At 40.7% G+C, this 20,819-nt stretch overlaps 1 protein-coding gene across 4 annotated transcripts in view; it reads left to right on the top strand.

The window, feature by feature from the left end:
• The window catches only part of LOC148896137 (neurocalcin-delta A), a 34,827-nt gene extending 20,653 nt beyond the window's left edge, over positions 1–14,174 (top strand). For all 4 annotated transcript variants that reach the window (XM_088998734.1, XM_088998733.1, XM_088998735.1 and 1 more), the window contains exons 3-5: positions 8,745–8,850; positions 12,451–12,570; positions 12,755–14,174. In XM_088998734.1, coding sequence (XP_088854860.1) covers positions 8,745–8,850; positions 12,451–12,548 — 204 coding nt within the window. In that variant the 3' untranslated portion in view covers positions 12,549–12,570; positions 12,755–14,174. The remainder of the gene's footprint in view (positions 1–8,744; positions 8,851–12,450; positions 12,571–12,754) is intronic.
• Positions 14,175–20,819: the final 6,645 nt, after the last annotated feature.

Below are 20,819 nucleotides of genomic sequence, written 5' to 3' on the forward strand. Positions count from 1 at the left end.
AGGAGACACATGCAGCAGTGAGTGGGGAGAGGGGTTACAGAAACACACACACACACACACACACACACGAAAGGGAGACGACAGAGCTTAAAACAAAAGTGAAGAAAAACCAAAAGTGAAATGGTGAGAAAATGAAATTAGGACTCGTTTCAACTTTATTGCTAGTTCAAAGGCGGAGAGTAGACTGCAAGGTTAAAATATCCCATCAATCACGCTCCACAAATAACCTGCACAAGCCATCTGTACAATTTGAAGAGAACATACAAGCAAGTGAACCAGCTATTAATGAAGTTTCTAGTGTGTCTGCCTGCAACTGTTGCTGTTGAAATATCACAACTTCTAAGATGTACAACCCAGACACTCCTTGAGACACTATATGCAAAAAGCTATCCATTCCATCAAGCCATTGACCATCACAAAGGTAAATAAAACAACTTTATTATAAAGTACAGTTTATTTCTTTAATTACAATACCATAGCACATTTATTATACATAAAGTAAGGTATATTGTGTTTAGCTTTAAGGCTTATTTAGTTGAAAATTATGTTTTATGGGGACCCGGGAACAGATTATTCTCATTTTAATGGTTTACGATGGGAAATTAATGCTTGGAATACACATTTTTCGCCTTACACACACTTTCTTGGAACCAATTAGGTTCGTAGGCCTATCACTGTATATGGTTAAAATAATAATATAGCACAATAATATGTTTTTTGCTTAGAATTAATTCTGGCTGTTTCATTATAATTGTTACATGCTAAATCACATGATTTTCTAGCAGTGGCGAGGAAAGTTCGAGAAAATAATTTCAAATGACCAAATATGGGGCTTTGCCCTAGAATCTGATCCCATCCTGGGTTATGAAAACATTCTGAATTACTCAACACTGAAGATAAATGTCCTGGGTCTGTTCAAAACAGTCCAAGTTTCTCTCTAAAATGGGTTGGGGTGGCAAAGCAAAATGGCAAAGTACTGATTCGCTAACTTTCCTGGATTTTTCTTTTTAGGGTTTCATTCAGATATTTTATAAAATTGATAACTTTAGGAAGCAGTGTTCCACTCACCTTTGAACAATAAGTTAAAGGAAAGGAGAGAGCTTGAATGGCATTTCCTGCACTTGAGTTCTAAATGTAAACACCATCACATGCAAGTCTTTCCGTTAAACATGTTAAACACACTGAAACAGCAGCTAAGTGCTCCGGCTTCATTTTAAGTCAAGAGACGCATTGCACCGTGCAAGTCTTAACGCATGATATAAATCTGTACACTTCCAAGTTAGACCGGGTTCTGCTATCTTCGCAGACACATACTGGCAGAGTTAAAAAGTGGCCCTTTGATGCCAGTTCGGGTGTGAACCTAAGGAAGAAATTGATTTGGTGGGCACGGGTTCAACATTTACCGCTGTACGATATCAATACAATTAACGAGGATACAAGAGCTGTTTTGCCATGTAACACCTTTTTTTATGGTGCACACTAAATCGACCTCTTCTCAAGGCAGAAAAGATTTTTTTAACCAGCATTACTCAAGGACTCGTTTCATACCTCGTTGCCAAAATCCTCCCATAAGTGTGTCTGACATGACCCAGGAGAGTTTCTGCATTCCACTGTTTGACACGACTACCGCTACCACATTACTAGAGCAAATTTGTTTTTGTTTCAATCCGTAGACCACATGCGGCCCGAAGTGTGGCATGAATCGTACAACTCACGGATTCAAGATGATCTGGTAAAATGTTTCCAAGCGCTTGAGGCATCACTGCTAGTTTGCCACACGGAAATACCAGGCTACCGTCTTTTGATTGTAAATGATGCACATATGTTATTTCGACCTCTTCAAAATTGACCTTTTTCTTAAAACATATGAAAACTGACATTATTCCCATTCTCCAAGGTCTAAATGAGCTAAATATACCAGTTATTGTGATCTTGGACCTTGGCTATGCCTGCCTCAAGAGACATGTAATTTAATTGTTGACATTTTTCAAAAACGCTGCAAAATTTGGGATATTATGTCTTTTAATGCACAAACAGCTAGGACATTACAAAACATCAGTTTGGTAGTATGATAGCATTGTACTGACACATATCTTGCATGAGAAACTGTCAGATAGGATGTTACTGATACATGTATTATCACACATTCAATCTGGCTTTTTTGAAACTGTCATTTTTTTCCTGTGGTACTCCACAACTTGTAGTAATCAGCTTCTTTGCTCTGAATCAGTTGTGATCTGAGTTGCAAAGTCACTCATTAGTTTCACACCTCTCTCAGCCACATCATTGGTCACTTTCACTGACCTCACAAACCTCTGTGCATTCCTGGAGCTGTCATTGTCTTCCCAGGTGTCAGCAGGAGTCGTAAGCCAGTCACACTCGAAGAGCATCAAACAGAAAATGAGACTCTGGCCCTACCAGGTCTGTGAGAACTGTAGCTGCCTTGATGACATGAAACACTGGCTTGCCTTTCCTGTAGCTCTCAGGTTTCTCTGTTTCTGACAGCTTGACTGCGAGCTTCTCTTTTGCAGACTTGCTCATGCTGGTATGTGATCTGAACACGGTGAATGGCACTAGTTCCTGGGTCAGATACCAGCGGTGGTTGTTCATTTTCTTGAGAACAGAGGTTGCCAGTTCATAGTCATAGTGCTTGTATTGCAGCATGTTCTTCATGAGCTGGAGGTCATGGATAGGTGCATCAGCTGCAGATGCGGTGGTCACCCAGTGGCTGGTGTCGAATAAGGCCAGGAACTTGTTCATCCTCTCCAGCTTGAATATAGTCTCCGTGTTGCATTTTAGTTCCTTGGAAAACATGAGCGTCTTCATACAGTAAATGTTCCTGGCCATCCAGCGGGCTTGGTAAATGGCACATGGCTTGGCCCAGGGGATACCTCGAGGAGGTTCCTCACCAAGCAGGATCAGGCACAGCTCTGCCACCTCTCTGTAATCTGCCCTCGGACTTGCTTCCTCAAGGAAATTGCTTCAGACTGCAATTGTGCTTGTCTTCTTCTGTCTTGTTCAACTAGGCCCAGATCTCTTGGGCAGTCCTTAACCAACTTGTCCCACTTCTCTTTCGCATTGCTGAACATTGGGTTGTCAGGACTCTTGACCTTGCGAAACACAGCCTCCCATACACTTCCAATTATTACCTCTGATATGTGATGGCGACAAGCAAAGTAGAATACCTTTTTGCCTAGTTTTTTCTTCAAATAGCTTCGCTGCACCCTTGTTGATGCCACTGTTGCTTGCTGTGGTATCAAATACCAAGCCTACAATGTTGTCTGTGAGACCCCATGTTCGGTTCCAATGTAGCATTACACTGTTGGATTCCTGTGGAACTTTCTATGAAGGGCACACCAAGCAGCTTCCCTTCTTCATACTGTGGAGTACCAGAGACGAGCACTGCAAGACTTTCCACTGGGTAGCTTTCACCAAGAACATCCCGTAGAAGTTTTCCATCCCAGTGTAGTGTGCAGTAATCTGGCAGACTTTCCTTGAAGTTATTCATGTAACTTTTGCACAAGTTATGATGAGTGTTTATCCTACCATATGTGTTTACTACCATATGCAAGAAATTTTTACTAGCTTTCATTTGGTACCACTTTCAATGCTATAGCATCAACCTCTGGAAAGCGACAATGAAAATAAGGACATAATATCCCAAATTTTGCAGCGTTTTTGAAAACAATTTTGAAGAGGTCTAATGTTGGTATTGCCAACATATATATGCCAATTAATCATTGCGCTGTTCTACAGTTGCATTAACTCGTGAACTAGTGAAGTCTGTTCAGTGCATACACTACTGTTTATCAGGGTGACGGAAGGTTTTGGCTTACTATTTTCTTGAAGTTCATAAGTGAAGGGAACCTTAAAGGACAACCTACACCATTTTTTGTTTCCTAACTGACATCAGAAAAACGTTTTATAGCATCTAAAATACCCAAAACTGATATTTTTAGTCAAATGCAAAGCACCAATAAAAATGACTTCAAGTGTGCTAAAACTGCAACAAACTGAGCTGCGAATTGGGGATTTTTTTTGGGGGGGGGGGGGGGAGTCCCACCCCCAGTTCGTGCTGTCACGCCAGGACGTCTTGTCTTGCTCCAGAATCAAAACAATGGCTTCAGAGAGTTCAGATTCTGAGGAGATGCTTTCTTGCTACTCATCCAGTTATGAATATGATTCAAATAGTTCTGAAGAGGAAAGCATAAATGTTTGCAATCGATTAAAGAAGTTGTTCCGTGTCAATTCGATCCGTCTGGACTCCAATGTAGCGCCCAGAAAATGCACAAGATGGCGCCCAAGCTCCGTTGGAAATGGGCTGATTTGTCTGCTAGGAATTTATGTCAACTTCGGTATGGTGTTACCGCAATTGGTAGTCTTGATGCAACGCACAACAATTCACCATCACATTATTTATGTGTTTTCCTTCTAATTTTGCCATCAACACGGATCAACATGATGTTTTCAGACCAAACAAAGTACCCAAAATGCATTGTGTGTCGCTTTCTCGGTCAGGGGTGTTCCTGACGTGACGTGACGTCAGGCGGCATCATCATCAACTCGAAAACAAGACTCAGCCCGTGTCTTAAAACGTAAAATATAGCTATATGCGGTGGAATCTTTGTAAAATGTGCTCAGTAGAAGTTATTTGAAGTCATTTTACAAATTATGGACACAAATTGTCCGGAGGTGTTGGTTGTCCTTTAACTATCGTCTGTTTGTGCAGCACCTGTTTTTCATACACATACTCAACAACACGATCCCCCTGGTTCTGTACTGGAGTTATGTTGTGCGACCTGCTAGCTCGAAAGGATGACTGGTTGCAGCCACGTCTCTGTGATCAGTAGAATGGAGGAGGACCTGACATTGTTGCTGCAATGGGTGGCAGTGTAGTCGTAGGTGCAGAGCTCGATCAGTGTTTTTCTTCTCTTATGATGTTCTGTTCTGGTTTCCTGGTGATGGATATTTGATTGGGGAAAATGATGCTGCAATATTTTTCATTGTGATTCTCTTCTTATCCTCTGTTCTTTTTCTTATTCGACTTAGTTTTTCAGTGGTCTGTTCGCTATTGTGTGATCTGAAAGTATCCTTGGGGAAAAAAGTCGTTGGCTGCTCTAAATTTATACTCTACATTTTTTACTATGGGTTTGTTTTCTTTTCAATTCAGCTTTTTTGCCTACAGTTTGCTAGAATGACACTTCACCTCGATCCACAATGGATATTTATTCATTCATTCATTATTTGGCCGTTGTCATGCCGATCCCAGCTGTCTTCAGGCAGTAGGCGAGGAACATCCTGAAAAATCACAAGGCATACATATACGATGGTCCATTCGCGCTTGCTCTTAAACATAGGGACAAATTAGATTTTACGGTGTAATGTTGCCATGTTTTTTTTTTCTTTTTACCTTAGCCGCCTCATGTCAGGGCCTGAGCTGAGTCAGTGATACAAACTAGTTGACATGCCTTGTCCATTATGTGATTAGCAACTAGTGCTGCCTCGAACTTTGACGAGCAGACTATGACGCAAAACCGCTCATTTCCAATATTTACAGAAAATAATCATACTTTTTTTTTTCTTGGTCATAACTTCGAATAACCGAATCAGAAATAACTTTAGCGGCCAAGTGTAGAACACACAAGGAATTTGTCTCTAGTAGTACATGCTGCACTCGTATAATCATTGAAAAAAGACGTGACAAATAAGTATGGATGGCATTACGCGACAAATTTTCTTCTTTGCACAGCCGACAGAGCCTGCAGCCTAGCTTTGTAGTGTGCTCCTGAGTGGCTTCATGAAGGAGGGCAACACTGTCATGTGTTCAAATCAAATGTTATAACTTCTTTTTTGTTTTCAATCTTTAATTGCCTTTCAGTACACTTTGATAACATATAATAGAATAAGATAGCAAAGTGAAATTGCTTCAAGTCATAGACAATTAGCAGGGTTAAGCAAGATTTTTTCTCCAAAACCTGCAAATTCAACAAAATGCATTCCCAAGAAGTCATATTGTCTGAAATAGGCTAGAATGCATTTAAAATAATTCAGGATGTTTTTTTTGTGTTCTGGTTTTCAACACGGAATGCATAGAGTGGCCTTGCCTTGCTCACAGCTCATGTATTTTGTTTTTCGACAATTTTTCTTCTTTGCACACTCTTTGCATGCTGTGAAATGTCCAATTCTACGGCAATGAAGAGACTAACACTGTCATTGTCCATGCATTCTCAATTTCTTTTCAATTGCCAAATAACTGATGAGCTAAGTTTGTCCTGAATTCTAATTGAGGCCTTTTTCAGAGGCGACCTGTTCTGGTTTTCACTTGATGCTTTGGAGGTGCATATGTACTGCCGATTGAGGCCCGCTAGTGTTGTCCCTGCGATGTTGATAAAGTCTTTTTTTTTTTTTTTTTTTTTTTTTTTTTGAGAATTTGTTTCGTCTCCCCAATGTACTGTTCTTTACAATTTTCATTCTTACAATGTATTGAATAAACTACATTACTTTGTTTTTAATTTGGCAGCCTAGCTTTTGGATGCACTAATTTCTGCCTTAAAGTGTTTATCGGTTTGAAATAAGTAGAAATTTTGTCTTGCTAAAGGACTCTGTAGTTTTTTAGAAACTGCAATGTAAGGTACTGCTACTCCTGTCCTTTTTGTGTCTTTAGAATTTTTGGTTTCATTCCCTATTCTTTCTTTCTGACATTTGTTAAATGACCACTGAGGGTACCCACAGTTAGTGAGTGCTCGCCTGATATGTTTTGACTCCTTTTCTCTGCCTTCAACTCTTGTTGGTATTAGTTTAGCCCTATGCTGGAGGGTTCTGATAACTCATAGTTTGTGTTGTAAAGGGTGCTTAGAATGGAAAAGTAAGTATTGATCAGTGTGCGGAGCCTTCCTAAAGACTTCTGTTTTTAGCGCTCTGTCCTCTTTTATAATTACTACTTTACAATCCAAGAAGGCTAGTTGGTTCTCTTTATTGTCCTCACGAGTAAATTTAATGTTGATGTCTACAGAGTTGAGGTGATCTGTGAAGGATTGAATTTCTTGTTTTTTAATTATGACAAAAGTATCGTCCACATATTTAAACCAGTGTCGAGGTTTTGTCCCCGATGTGAGGGCCTGTCTCTCCATCTCTTCCATGTAAAGATTAGCCACTATGGGTGAAACTGGTGAGCCCATAGGACAACCATGAATTTGTTTGTAGAATTTTTCCCGAAATTGAAAATACGTAGTATTAAGGCAGATTTCCAATAATTGGCAGATGTGATCCGGTTTAAGTTTGGTTCTTTCATGAAGAGAAACGTCCGCCAGCAGTCTCGTCCTCACCACTGAGACTGCTGCTGGGGTTGGGACAGATGTAAAGAGAGACGTCACATCGTAAGATGCCAAAGTTTCCTCAGGTTCCAATATGAGGTCTTTGATGCTCTCTACAAACCCTGTGGTGTTCTCTACATGATATTCTGTGTTACCAACCAATGGAGCTAAAATAGTTTTTAAATATTTGGCTACATTGTATGTAGAGGAGTCAATGCTACAAACAATGGGTCTGAGGGTGAACCCTTCTTTATGTATTTTTGGCAGGCCATAGATACATGGCGTGGCCTCTCCCGGGTATAATCTAAAAATTGAACAACAGATGAATAGTAACTTGCTGTTGATCAGCTGTTTTGTGACCCACAAGAGGAGCTGCCCTGACACTTTGTAATATGAAGCATAACCATCACCTACAGTCTATAAAGCACTGTCACCACAATCAGTCCTCTTCTGTTCACGTCAGTACTTATTTTCCTCACCGTTGCCTCCCTGTCAAAGACACAAAGAGTGGGCTCTGATTCCAGTGTTTACCGCTAAGAAGCCTACAAGAACAGACAACAGTTTTGCGTTTGTGTGTGTGTGTGTGTGCGTGCGCGCGCAAGGGATTTTTTTTAGTAAGTTCTCTCAATTCTACCTATAAAGTACATCAGACACGAATTAGCAGCAAAAAAAACCAGAATATTTCAAAATCATCTTCACCATTTTCTGTGAGATAAACAGCTTGCGATACGTATACTGTTTGATCCGGGTAGTGTACTGCATTGCAAATGTAAAAGTCATAGCAGAGGTCGTTTATGTGAGTTATTTCCATTGAAAGACAAAGCCATCGCTCCAGTGATGTGTTGTTCGCGGATGAACCGGCTCTTAGAAGTGAAGGACTGGGAACCGCTTATAAGAGCTGACTACCCCCACCTTTGGTTAAAGCCGCACGTGATTGGTCAAAATCCGTGGTAGAAGACACAAACACACACACACACAGGAATATAAATAAAGCCACACATTTTAAAAATTATAGATTGTATGTTTTTAGCATTTGTAATTGGTTTTACAAATCATTTTTCATTATTTTGGTAGAAAATTAATTTAAGGGGAAAAAAAGAAAAACCGAGGAGCCATAAAGAGCCAGATCTTTTAGTGACCTGAGCCAAAAGAACCGGCTCTCTAACAAGAGCCATAATTCCCATCACTACATCACTCTCTTTCTCTGTATATACTGTATATCTACCTAGCTTGCTAGCTCTAGCCATCTCACCCAAAATCAGTTGCGATCTCTTCCCAATGTTTGGCATCTAAGTTTGACAAAAATTGACTGTTTCTAAACATGTCTTTTTTTTTAACTATATCATGGTAATCCCTGAAATTGATGAATGAACTTCCGTCAAAGGGATTTGCAAAAAGCTCCTAACCAACTATTTGTTTGCCTTCATGCAGGCTATTTATAAGATGGTGTCCTCGGTGATGAAGATGCCAGAGGATGAGTCAACACCTGAGAAAAGGACAGAGAAGATCTTCAGGCAAATGGACACCAACAGAGATGGTAAACTTGTTTTACTTGCTGCTTTTTGGCAAAATTTCTATCAAAATACCATCAAATATATTGAATTTGGCCTCACTATACAATACCTATTATTGGTCTAGTTGAAATTAGTCTGATTAAAATGTTCTTTATCGCAACCAACATTTTTCATTGCAGGGCCTATGATGAGTACAGATTTGTTGGGAAAAATAATTAAGGGCAAAACTGACAGAGGCTGTACTTTAAGCCCCGAATATATATTTATAAAAAAACAAACAGACAAACAAAGCAGCTGTGAAGCTCATGCAAGGCCTCCGGAAAGAAGAATTATGTTTTTCCTCACAGAGGAAGCGAATTGTCAGTTGCCAAAATATACTTTGTCAACCAATGGTCAGTGTACTGTATGTGACACATGCAAAACGCAAATTGCACCTCAGGAAGATCTGCATTGTTATGCAAAAAATTAAAGCCATATTTTTTTATGTATTATTTGTCTATGATGACTTGCAGTTGCATTGGCACATACAGTATCCAATGTACAGTACATCTGAATTGTATTCACAATTTGGAAATGGGGATCTAATTCATGCCTTATTCTATTTACAAAAAAAGACAGACATTGATTTGTATGATTTGGACAATATAGTGTAAATCCATCTTGGTCATTGAATCTAGGTGCAATGAAAAGCATGTATTTTCAAGTGCGTAGCTGTCAAAACATGTCACTGCCAGCTGGTTCACTGGCCGTCAGCTGTCTTCTTCTGATGAACTCTTTGAGGGCGCCTCAAACAGATGGAAATCAAAAGTCGCAACGGCTTGACTGTTAGGTGATGAGGAAGCAATTCCCAAACCAACTGGTTGATGGGCTGCTGCATTTTGGGAAACCAGCAGCAGATGACCTGAGACTGACGAAGATCTTCATGAACAATTTTCGACAGAGATACTTCAACCACATTGACTATGCTTGGAATTCTCACTTCTGCCTTATCTTTGTCAAGACCATTCTTCCATCCTTCCTTAATTCTAGACCTTATCGCCTTTTTCCTGAATTGTGCTGCTCGATGCACAGCATACATTCTCCTGAAAAATTCACTTGGCTTGCACTGTTTTGATTTTGGTTCAGCCCTTGAGCAGATTTCCATGTCAGACCTTTATTTTGTACTCAAACTGATTGCAAAACAATGAGCTATTGTCACAGAAAAATAATTCCTGTGAATTGAACACTGAAGGTTTTCGAACATACACCCAAACACACATTTTGTGGACAAACATTTTTCCAATTAAAGTTGTACTTCTTCTGCCTTCCCTGGCAAGGTTTATGCATGGCACATGAGTGAAAGAGCTCAATGTTGAGAACTAACTCAGTCTGTCCAGCTATGGAATAAAAAAAAATCAAACTAAGAGCGCCACAAACACTTTTATTGTTTGTTAACTAGTCAACAATAATAGTTGCAATGTTCTGTTATATAACCATCATTCTATCAGGTACTTCAAAATGAATGATAAATACAATTATCCATACAACCTTGATGAATTTGTACCAGCATCCTTCTAATGTTCATAGATGATGGTGTCCCGAAAATGTGATATTTGGTGTTGTAAAATCCCAAGAAACAAATATACAGTGAGACCTCAACTTACGAACTTAATTGGTTCCCAGACAGAGTGTGTAAGGCGAAAAGTGTGTATCCCCCCCAAAAAAAATCACATAGGAAACCATTAAAATGAGAATAATCTGTTCCCAGGTCCCCATAAAATATAATTTTCAACTAAATAAGCCTTAAGACTACACACAACATACCTTATTCTATGTATAATAAATGTGCTAGTGTATTGTAATGAAAGAAATACACTGCACTGTATAATAAAGTCACTTTATTTACATTTGTGATGGTCATTGATGGCTTGATGGAATGGCATTGGAGGTCGAAGGTCAAAGGGAATTGCTGTTTGGAAAGAGAGGCGCATTACATGAGGACTGTAATTAAAGAATTAAACTGTGGTGTAAAATAAAGTTTTATTGACCTTTTTGATGGTCGTTGATGGCTTATGGAAGGAGAGTCACCTTCCATAAGGACTTTTGGTAACTAAACCTCTGGTGCTGTTCGGTCGTGTGCTTCCGCCGAAGATCACTCCGCCAGCCGTGGTGGGTGTGTATTATGAAAATAGTGCTTATTATAAGGTTTAATTTTCATAAATTTGACGTTTGTAAGACAAAAAGTTTGTAAGTTGAGGTGTTTGTAAGTTGAGGTCTCACTGTACTTGGAGCTTCACCTGTCGAATTGAACCAGAGTGTCTCAATTCACATTTATGGCAGCGAAAAGAGGAGAGAAGGCCTCTTCCAAATCCGGATACAAATCTGAGATGTATCAGATATCTGCCACTGCATGCGCCTGCAACGTATCAGACAGACTCGACACACCTTGTCTATTTGACCCTGACCATGAAAAGACACATTTTATAAGCACATTAACCATATACAGTCCATTGTCACACAACATAGCTATAATGGTGTTCACTAGTATTGGCTATCAAATATGGTATGAATATGGAACATTAAATGTGCATATACGTACTGTATTATTAAGTCATTTGAATCGGTCAATCCAGGCAACACACATGGTTCAGTATCCTTGTTTTTTTAACAGTGCTTTGTTTCTATGCCGTGTGGTGACACCAAATGTGCGAAGGCTTTGACCTTTCACCTTTTCATGCACCCTGTAACGTGATAAGATGATAAGCTCTCCACTCTCATAGCCGCAGTCCCTGGAGGGGTTAAATATGTTTATTTCCACCAAAAGTGTCAAAGTTAAGGCCTGGGAGCCAGATCTGGCTCGGCACACCATTTTATGTGGCCCGTGAAAGCAAATCAAAGCATCAGAATCAGAAAACCTTTATTCGTCCCACAATGGGGAAATTTGCAAAACATGTCAATATCATGATGCTTGCTGAAATATGTGGCACATTTTCAAATTCCCAAATGTAATAATTAAGGGCGATATTGTTGGCTTTTTCTTGTTGCCAAACACCTCATTAGAGTACCTCAAACGACAATTGAATGACCTGATTTCAGTCATACTTGCCCTCCAAGGGAAATGGTCACTAAAATGTGGCCCGTGACGAAAATAGGTTTGACAGCCCTGATCTACACTCTCAACTTTATTCCTCACAGTAATATTTCCATATTTTTCAACCATGCAGATTTACACGGTAGAAAATAAACTCAATTAAGACTCTTGCCAGCTGCAAAAAATTAAAATAAAAAGCAAGCAAAATGGCACCTGGGAAAACAAAATCTGTGAGAGTGAGTCTGCCTGCGTAAGGTGAACTGCAATTGAGTGAAGGACCACTGTATGTAATTTCACATTTAATGTGCACGTGGCAATCTGGTAATTAGACCTCACTGAGTCTCGCCTCTTTGGTGCTCAGTCACTAATTTCCAGGTTATACCTCGCGCCAGAAAAGCAATTGTGAAATTGACATTAGCGTGACGGAAAGCATGTACGTTCAAAATGTTACTGTACCGTAATGGGTTACATTATAATTGACTTTAAAAAAAAGGCATTAAATTCAAGCCAGCCACAAGCTTAAACGCACTGTTATAACACTGCTGTGTTCTAGGAAAGCTGTCCCTGGAAGAATTCATCAAGGGGGCAAAGAGTGACCCCTCCATCGTACGCCTGTTGCAGTGTGACCCCAGCAGTGCTGGACAGTTTTAAAGATGAGGCATCGACTTGACTTGTAAGGCTCAGATGAAAAATCAACAGATAACATCAGTCTGTCAAATCGAGTACAGAAAAAGTTATGATGTGCATTTGTGACCTTTCGTATGTCCTGCTGCCAAATCTTTCCTTGTAAAAAAAGTTGTATTTGATAAAAAACAGTCCCATTGTCACTTCTGAGCAGATCATTTTGTCTCCTTTAGAACTTGTCCAGGTTATCCATAGTGCCCTTCACTCTCCACTATGGAGAAGTCTGATGATGAAGAATGTCAAGCAAGTGACGGCGTGATGAAGACGATGGGCCTTCACTCACACTGAAGATGTCAAAGCTGTGCACAACTCTCGACCCACAAGTAGTTTTTCGAAATCTTGGCAAACACCTTTGATTGGTTTTGAGAACCCAGTGATTGCTGTCAAAAGGCCCATAGAGAACATATCCACTAACTGTATGTACACTGGCGTTTCTGTATCAGTGTCCTTGCTTGGCTCTATGTGGACCAGCGCAGAGGCATGAATTTGCATTTTAGATGAGGGTGTTCAATCATGAGAACCCCAACGATGTTCTGAAAGCAGAATTTCATCTGCAGGGCAGACTTGAGAATACGGAATTGTTTGACAACTTTTTTGCTTTGTTGTGTGACAATAATGTACATGGTTAATTCCACAAATTAGTGTTTATCTGCAAAAAAACACCCACAGTGATATGCTCATTTTCCTTTACAGCACTTGCAAGAGCTCACAAATGAAAGGAGGCTTTGAATGTGATTGAGTATCTTGAAAAGGATTGTTAAATAATTTCAGCTCTCCAGTTTTGGGGAAAGAAGTGTGGGGGTGGGGGGTTTGTAAAGCAGATCCATCACAAGATGATTGTCATTATCTTTGCTTCAGTGGGATTTCCAATATTAAAAACAACTCCCTTCATTTTCGATGTTTTGAAATGCTGCATGTTAGATGGGATCAACCAGTACTCAAAACACATACTGTATGCATGGAGCTTATGCCTGTGTGGCGTTCCGACTGTTGTATGAAGATAAGCAGCGCAACGGCCAGTTACACATGCAGTCTGTGATTCTGTTCTCAAGTACTGTCTCGCCAGAATCAGTACTACCACTAGTCGGTGTTATTAAAATCATTGTTGGATTTGTCTTTTAAACAGTTGGACAAACACAATCCTGAGTGGCGCCTTGCCCACCTTGATCACGAAGGAGCTAATTAACTTTGCTTTGGGTCGTATATTGAATAACTGCTGTTCGTATTTTATACCATTCAGATTAAAAACATAACTACTCCATAACGTGCTCAATTGATATGGGTTGCTTTTATTGTCTTGGTGAGATGTTTTTTTCCCCCCTCGGGACTGCATCAGGTGTAACTTTTCTGTAAAATGCAAAAAAAGAAGGGAAAAAACAGCTTGTGGTCAAGTGCCAAAATAAGCAAAAAAAGCAGTATTGTTTGGATGTACTGTATACTGTACATTTGTGATTCGTTCAATTGAATGTTGGTAGTTTTATTTTTTATAGATTTTTTTATGGTATCCTGTGTTAAATGGCTCGGTTGAGAAATACAGGATTCTGATTTTAGTCCGCCTTAAACATGAAGAATTAAATTTACAAATTAATTTAATCTCTTGTGTCTAGTGTGTAATGATATGAGCAAATCGTATTTGCATGTTCAACTAGTGATGCCTGGCTAAAGACTAAAGGAGCATGCGCGCTGCTGCAAGTCAGTCTGATGAGAGCCTACGAGAGCCACACTTGTCAATTGCCTTCTCCCTCCAACCAACACAGCCGTCCTAATAAAGAACCTCATGGTGTCAGAATTGGTCTGGAAGACAAGAGGACGATAAAAGGACTTGGAACGGAAGATTCCACGGAGGAAAGACATTGAGCACAACCCCTGGCAGAAAACGACAAAAATGGAAGCTTTACGTCCACCCACGGCTCTGCAGCTAACAGGTAACGTGGCTGAAAACTGGAAGAGATTTAAGCAACGTTTTGAACTGTATTTGTCTGCAATTGGAGCTGATGAAAGCCATTGGAAGATGAAAGTGTCCATGTTTTTGCACGTTGTGGGAGAGGAGGCTCTAGAGGTCTACAATAACTTCACATTTGATGCTGAGGATGACAAGATGAAGCTTTCAAAAACAATGGTTTGAAGCTGACTGCATTCCGAAACGCAATGTGACGTTTGAAAGGCACAGATGGGCCGGGGACATACCACACTGTAGCGGCGTTGTGCGATACACCATCAAGCTCTGGTAGAAATCCGTTCCACTGTCTGTTGCCTTGTACATCTGCCGTTTCACAGTCTTGACAGAACTTTCCACCAAGCCATTGGATTGTGGAAAATGTGGACTTGAGGTTATGTGTTTAAAGTCCCACTCCTTGGCAAATTTTCTGAACTTCTCATTGGCGAATTGTGGACCGTTATCAGAAAACACTTGGTTTGCAATCCCGTTTCTAGCAAATATGGCCTTCATGCATGTTATCACTGCATCTGCTGTTGTAGCTTGCAGTCTGCAAACTTCTGGATACAGGATGTAGTAGTCTGTGACCAAAAGATAATCTTTACCGAGACACGAAAACAGGTCAGCACCCACCTTCTGGTGTGGTTTTTCTGATGCTTGGTGTGGGGGTAGTGGTTCTGCCGGTTGATTTGCTCGATATTTGAGGCAAATTGTACATCTCGACACTTGATCTGTGATGTCTTGATTAATTCTAGGCCAGAACATCAGTTGTCGTGCTCTTTTCTTGCACTTTTCAATTCCAAGATGTCCTTTATGGATCTTTTTGAGCATTTCACTTCTCAAAGTCTTTGGAATGACAATCTTACTGCCTTTGTATATGATGTCATCCACTACAGATAACTCCATCCTGTAGTTTCAATATTCTGCTGCGTCTGGTGAACAATTTTGTTTTACTTCGGGCCATCCATTTTTGATGATTTGTTTCAATTGATTCAGTGTCTCATCTTTGTTTGTTTCCATCCGTATAATCTCCATCTTTGCATCTGCAACTGGCAATGCACTTGTGATCATGTGTACGTAAGCTTCGATTTCTTCATCCAGTTTAGCCTTCGAGTGCTCTTTCGGGTGAACAGCTCTGGATAGCGTGTCAGCTGTATACATCAGTTTTCCAGGGGTGTATGCAACCTTCAGTGAGTAACGTTGCAGCCTGATCATCATTCGCTGTATACGGAGTGGACAGTCATTTAGTGGCTTTTGAAACAATGCTATTAAGGGCTTGTGATCAGTCTCCTCGCTGATTTCTTGTCCTGAAACACATAATGGAAATCTCTCACAGACATACGTAATGCTGAGCAGTTCTTTTTCAATCTGCATAACGTGTTTCCGGATCCATCATCGAACGTGATGCATATGCTACGGGTTGCCAGTTTTCTTGTTTTTGTAGAAGTACTGCACCAAGCCCACTCTGTGATGCATACGATGATATTTTGATTGTTTTTTTCTGGATCATAGAATTTCAGTACTGGTTCCTCTGTGAGCACCTTCCTCAGTTCATTCCATGCCTTTTCATGCTCATGATTCCATTGCCATTCTATCTTCTTCTCAGTTCGTGTTCTCAGTGGGGCCATCTTTTCTGACAGGTTGGGTATGAATTTTCCCATGAAAGTTATCATCCCATTAAACTGTTGCACATCTTTTTTGCATTGTGGCCTTGGCATGTTTTCTATAGCAGACACTTTTCGTGGGATCTCCCACAAATGTCAATTCTGTTGCACCCAGCAGACATTTTTCTTTATTCAGCTTCAGGTTTGCTTTTCTTGTTGCTTCTAGCACAGGTTTCAGTCTCTCGTCATGTTGAGCTCTGGTGGCACCCCAAATGATGATGTCATCCATCGAGGTATCAACTCCTTGTGCTCATATATCATGTTGATTGTTTTGTGATAAACGTCAGGAGCTGAAGCAATGCCAAAAGGTAGTCTTAGGAATCTGTATCTTTCAAACGGAGTGGTGAAAGTACATAGTTTGGAACTTGGCTCATCCAGCTTCATTTGAAGCATCTGGCTTGCTGAAATACTTTGCCTTTGAAAACAGTGCCATAATCTCTTCACGAGTAGGTAGCTTGAAGTGTTCTCTCTTGATGGCTCTGTTTAGATCTCTTGGATCCAGGCATATTCTGAGTTTTCCATTCTTTTTCTCTACGACAACGAGGGAACTCACCCAGTCAGTCGGCTCATCAATTTTCCTTATCACGTGCCTGTTTTCCATGTTGTCCAATTCTGATTTTAGCTGCTTTCGTAGAGCAAATGGGACTTTCCTGCATGGATGTATGACTGGTGGCACACTTTTGTCCACTCTGATTGTGTGTTCTCCTGGTAGGCAGCCTAACCCTTGAAACAAGTCTTTGTACTGCTCCATCAGTTGATCATATACTGTCTCTTTTTGTCTGTCCACGACAAAAACTCGCAAGTGAGTCTGATGAGAGCCTACGAGAGCCACACATGTCAATTGCCGTCTCCCTCCAACCAATACAGCCGTCCTAATAAAGAACCTCAACTCTATCCAGAAGTTGTATCATTTACCGAACCCGCTTCCACAAAGGAATACATGGTGTCAGAATTGGTCTGGAAGACAAGAGGACGATAAAAGGACTTGGAACGGAAGATTCCACGGAGGAAAGACATTGAGCACAACCCCTGGCAGAAAACGACGAAAATGGAAGCTTTACGTCCACCCACAGCTCTGCAGCTAAGAGGTAACGTGGCTGAAAACTTGAAGAGATTTAAGCAACGTTTTGAATGGTATTTGTCTGCAATTGGAGCTGATGAAAGCCATTCTAAGATGAAAGTGTCCATGTTTTTGCACGTTGTGGGAGAGGAAGCTCTAGAGGTCTACAATAACTTCACATTTGATTGCTGAGGATGACGAAATGAAGCTTTCAAAAATAATGCAAACGTTTGAAGCTTACTGCATTCTGAAACGCAATGTGACGTTTGAAAGGCAAAGATTCTTCAAATGTGAACAGACAGTTGGAGAAACTATTGACCAATATGCAAATGAGCTGAGAAACAGATCAAAGACGTGAGTTCGGTGGATAAACAGAATCACCGATCAAAGACAGAATAGTGTGTGGCATTACAGATAATAAACTGAGAGAAAGGCTACTTAGAGAATCAGATCTGGACCTGGAAAAAGCCTTAGCACTGTGTAGAGCCGCTGAGACTGTTAAGTCACAGGCTAAACAGTTGCTAAATGAGGCTAGCTGCAACGTGGATGCAGTGGAAAGAAATGCACACAGATTCAACAAAAACAAGACTGCTGAGATGAAAGCAAGAGTGAGACAACCCAACAAAAATAGGATATTCAAACAAAAATGTTGTACTCGGTGTGGTACGCAACATCCCCCAAAGCAGCGTCCAGCATATGGGAAAATATGTAAAAAATGCGACAAAGCAAATCACTGTGCTCGTTGCTGCGGGAAATGAAAGGCAAGATTGATGCAGTAGATGATCATTATGAAGTGGAGGAACTTTATGTGAATGCTGTAAAAGATGAAAGAGAAGAAATAGATTGGATCACTACACTGAAAGTGAACAACATTCATCTAAAATTCAAATTGGATACTGGAGCCAATGTGAATGTCATTTCAGAGACTGATTTCATGAAGATCAGACAGAGACCAAAAATACATAGGGCAAACATGAAAGTCACAGCTTATGCGCGAGCAGTCATACCAACGAAAGGAAAATGCATTGTGAATGTGACACATAAAGACCAATTACTTATCTATCTTTCATCATAGTTCCAAGGGATGTGCATGACAGAGGAACACGGAACCTACCTGAATTACACACCGGTGACCAAGTACGGTACAAAGACAAAACAGACACATGGTCACAGAAAGGGACTGTTCTGCGTCAGGTCCAACCAAGGTCATACAACATTCAGACAGAGGAAGGTGCTGTTTTAAGAAGAAACCCCCGAGATCTTCTCAAAGAACCAACCATAGCAAGTCAACGAACAGAGACTATAACAGAGACAGTTATAACCCCTCTAATTCCAGGACATGCTATCCGCAAATCCTCAAGGAAAGTGAAACCACTTGAGAGACTGACTGAAACCATTTAACATGTTTTTCCAAGTGATCATGTGGTGAAAAAAATGATTGAATGTTTCATTTATTATTGCAACATTTGGAAAGACTATTCAAGTTTAAAGGACAACCGACGTCTCCGGACAAGTTGTGTCCATAATTTGTAAAATGGCTTCAAATGACTTCTACTGAGTGTATTTTAAAAAGATTCCACCGCATGTAGCTATATTTTACGTTTTAAGACACGGGCTGAGTCTTGTTTTGGAGTTGATGATGATGCCGCCTGACGTCACGTCACGTCAGGAACACCCCTGACCGAGAAAGCGACACACAATTCAAGAAGTCTTGTTTTTGAGTTGGTGACGAGTCCGTACGTGACGTCACTAAAGGAACGCCCCCTTGTCACGTTCCGGCGGCGACAGTGGCAGCTGGCGAGCAGGAACGTGTGGGATTGGCGGTGGATCGCTATGCAGGACAGAGGCGTAGGTACAGGCAATGGATTTATTAACATAAAGCGCGGGTCCGAAAAGACGCGGACCCGATAAAAAGTTCGTGAGACAAAACCAAGAATGACAAACTGACAATGCTAGTGGGTGAGTGGCGGCAATCCACCCAACCACACTAACTAAGAAAATAAAGTGGCACACGGGGGTGCAAAATAACCTACGACGCGGTGCAATAAACAAATGCGTTCGTGGCTAAAATCATTCCTCGGGCGAAGCAAATTATGTACTGGCTACAAGTTCCAAGTACTGGCATGGCACGAGGCAAAGTATCTTCCGACGATGGGTGAGTGCCAGCGTCGGGCTTAAATGTCCACAGTCAATGAGGAGGAAATTGACAGCAGCTGGCGAACGGCGGGAGCGGAGGCCCCGCCCAGCTGTCAACTGGCTCATGACACCCCTGACTGAAAAAAATACACATTGTAGCAGTACTTCCATCACGTCAATGTATTTTGCTTTATTGTTTGGTCTGAACACCTCATATTGCACCCAAAAGCCGCCAGAAGAGGGTGTCCAAGCTCCATATAAGGAATTTATCTGTCATGATCTGGTTGGCGACCAATGGGGGGCGCCATCGGCCTCGCCTGCACCTGCACAGGTGCTGGTCGTTTACAATCAGTGACACTCAAAAGGACCCCCGTCACGACCATTCGGTGTCGGGTAATTGTTGAATGTCATTGTTGTTTGATGCACCATTTTATGCTGTTGTGTGCAATTGTATGCATTGTGTGCAGTGCATGTGTTTGTTTAATCTTGGCGGACTTGGTTTTCTTTTGATACTTTGTCATTTTTCTGTTCAGATGATTTTGATGTTTTAGATTTTGTTCCTGCTGACTTTATTTTAATACAATTTATCAAACACAACCTCCTGCTCCCTCCTGCCTGCTTTTTGGGATCCGCACCCGCCATCACCACCTTGCAAACCGTGACATTATCGGCCTGTGGGAACGGAGGTGGCCACAGGAGGTCGCAGATTTTGTGCCTCTTTTCTGGTGATCGATTCTCCCCAATGTTGCCTCAAAATGGCATGGAATAAATTCTTTCATCGATTGCAAACATGTATGCTTTCCTCTTGAGAACTATTTGAATCATATTCAGAACTGGAGGTGTAACAAGAAAGCATATTCTCCGAATCTGAAGCATTTTTTTTTATTCAAATGGCATGGAAACATACAAAGTAATAGAAACAAACAAACAACACTGCAAACAAAACACAACAAAAGTAAACAAAACCGTTGGTTTTGAATAGCTCGTGGAGCTTCTAGAAGTAAATCAGAGGTGTGTCTCAGCAAATCTTTCTGCATACTTAATATTTTCTAAATAGTTGGCAACATACATTAGGTGACATAATCGCGTAAGAGGCAGTACCTGATCGCACAGGAAATGAGTTCCTGACAGATAATCATTATACAAAAAGAAAAAAGAGGAGAGAAGAAAAAAATGCCAGGGCTTTTAACATTTCATTGAGTCTGCACAACATAGTGAAATTGACAAAAAAGAGGGGGGGGGGGACACACACAGATGAATCGGCAAGCACATCATCCTATGCCATAATTCATCAACAAATCATGTGTTTTGATAGCGTTTGGGTCGGCAGATGGTTGAATTGTTTTCTGATATAGTTTCATTTCATTTTGAAATATTACAAATAGGGGTTTCCTCCCACAAAATTTAGATTTATGAATATGATGTTTGGCAAGAAAAACTAA

This window comes from Hippocampus bargibanti, linkage group LG06 (assembly GCF_051943395.1).
Source record: "Hippocampus bargibanti isolate YZ-2025 linkage group LG06, ASM5194339v1, whole genome shotgun sequence".
Lineage (NCBI taxonomy): Eukaryota > Metazoa > Chordata > Actinopteri > Syngnathiformes > Syngnathidae > Hippocampus > Hippocampus bargibanti.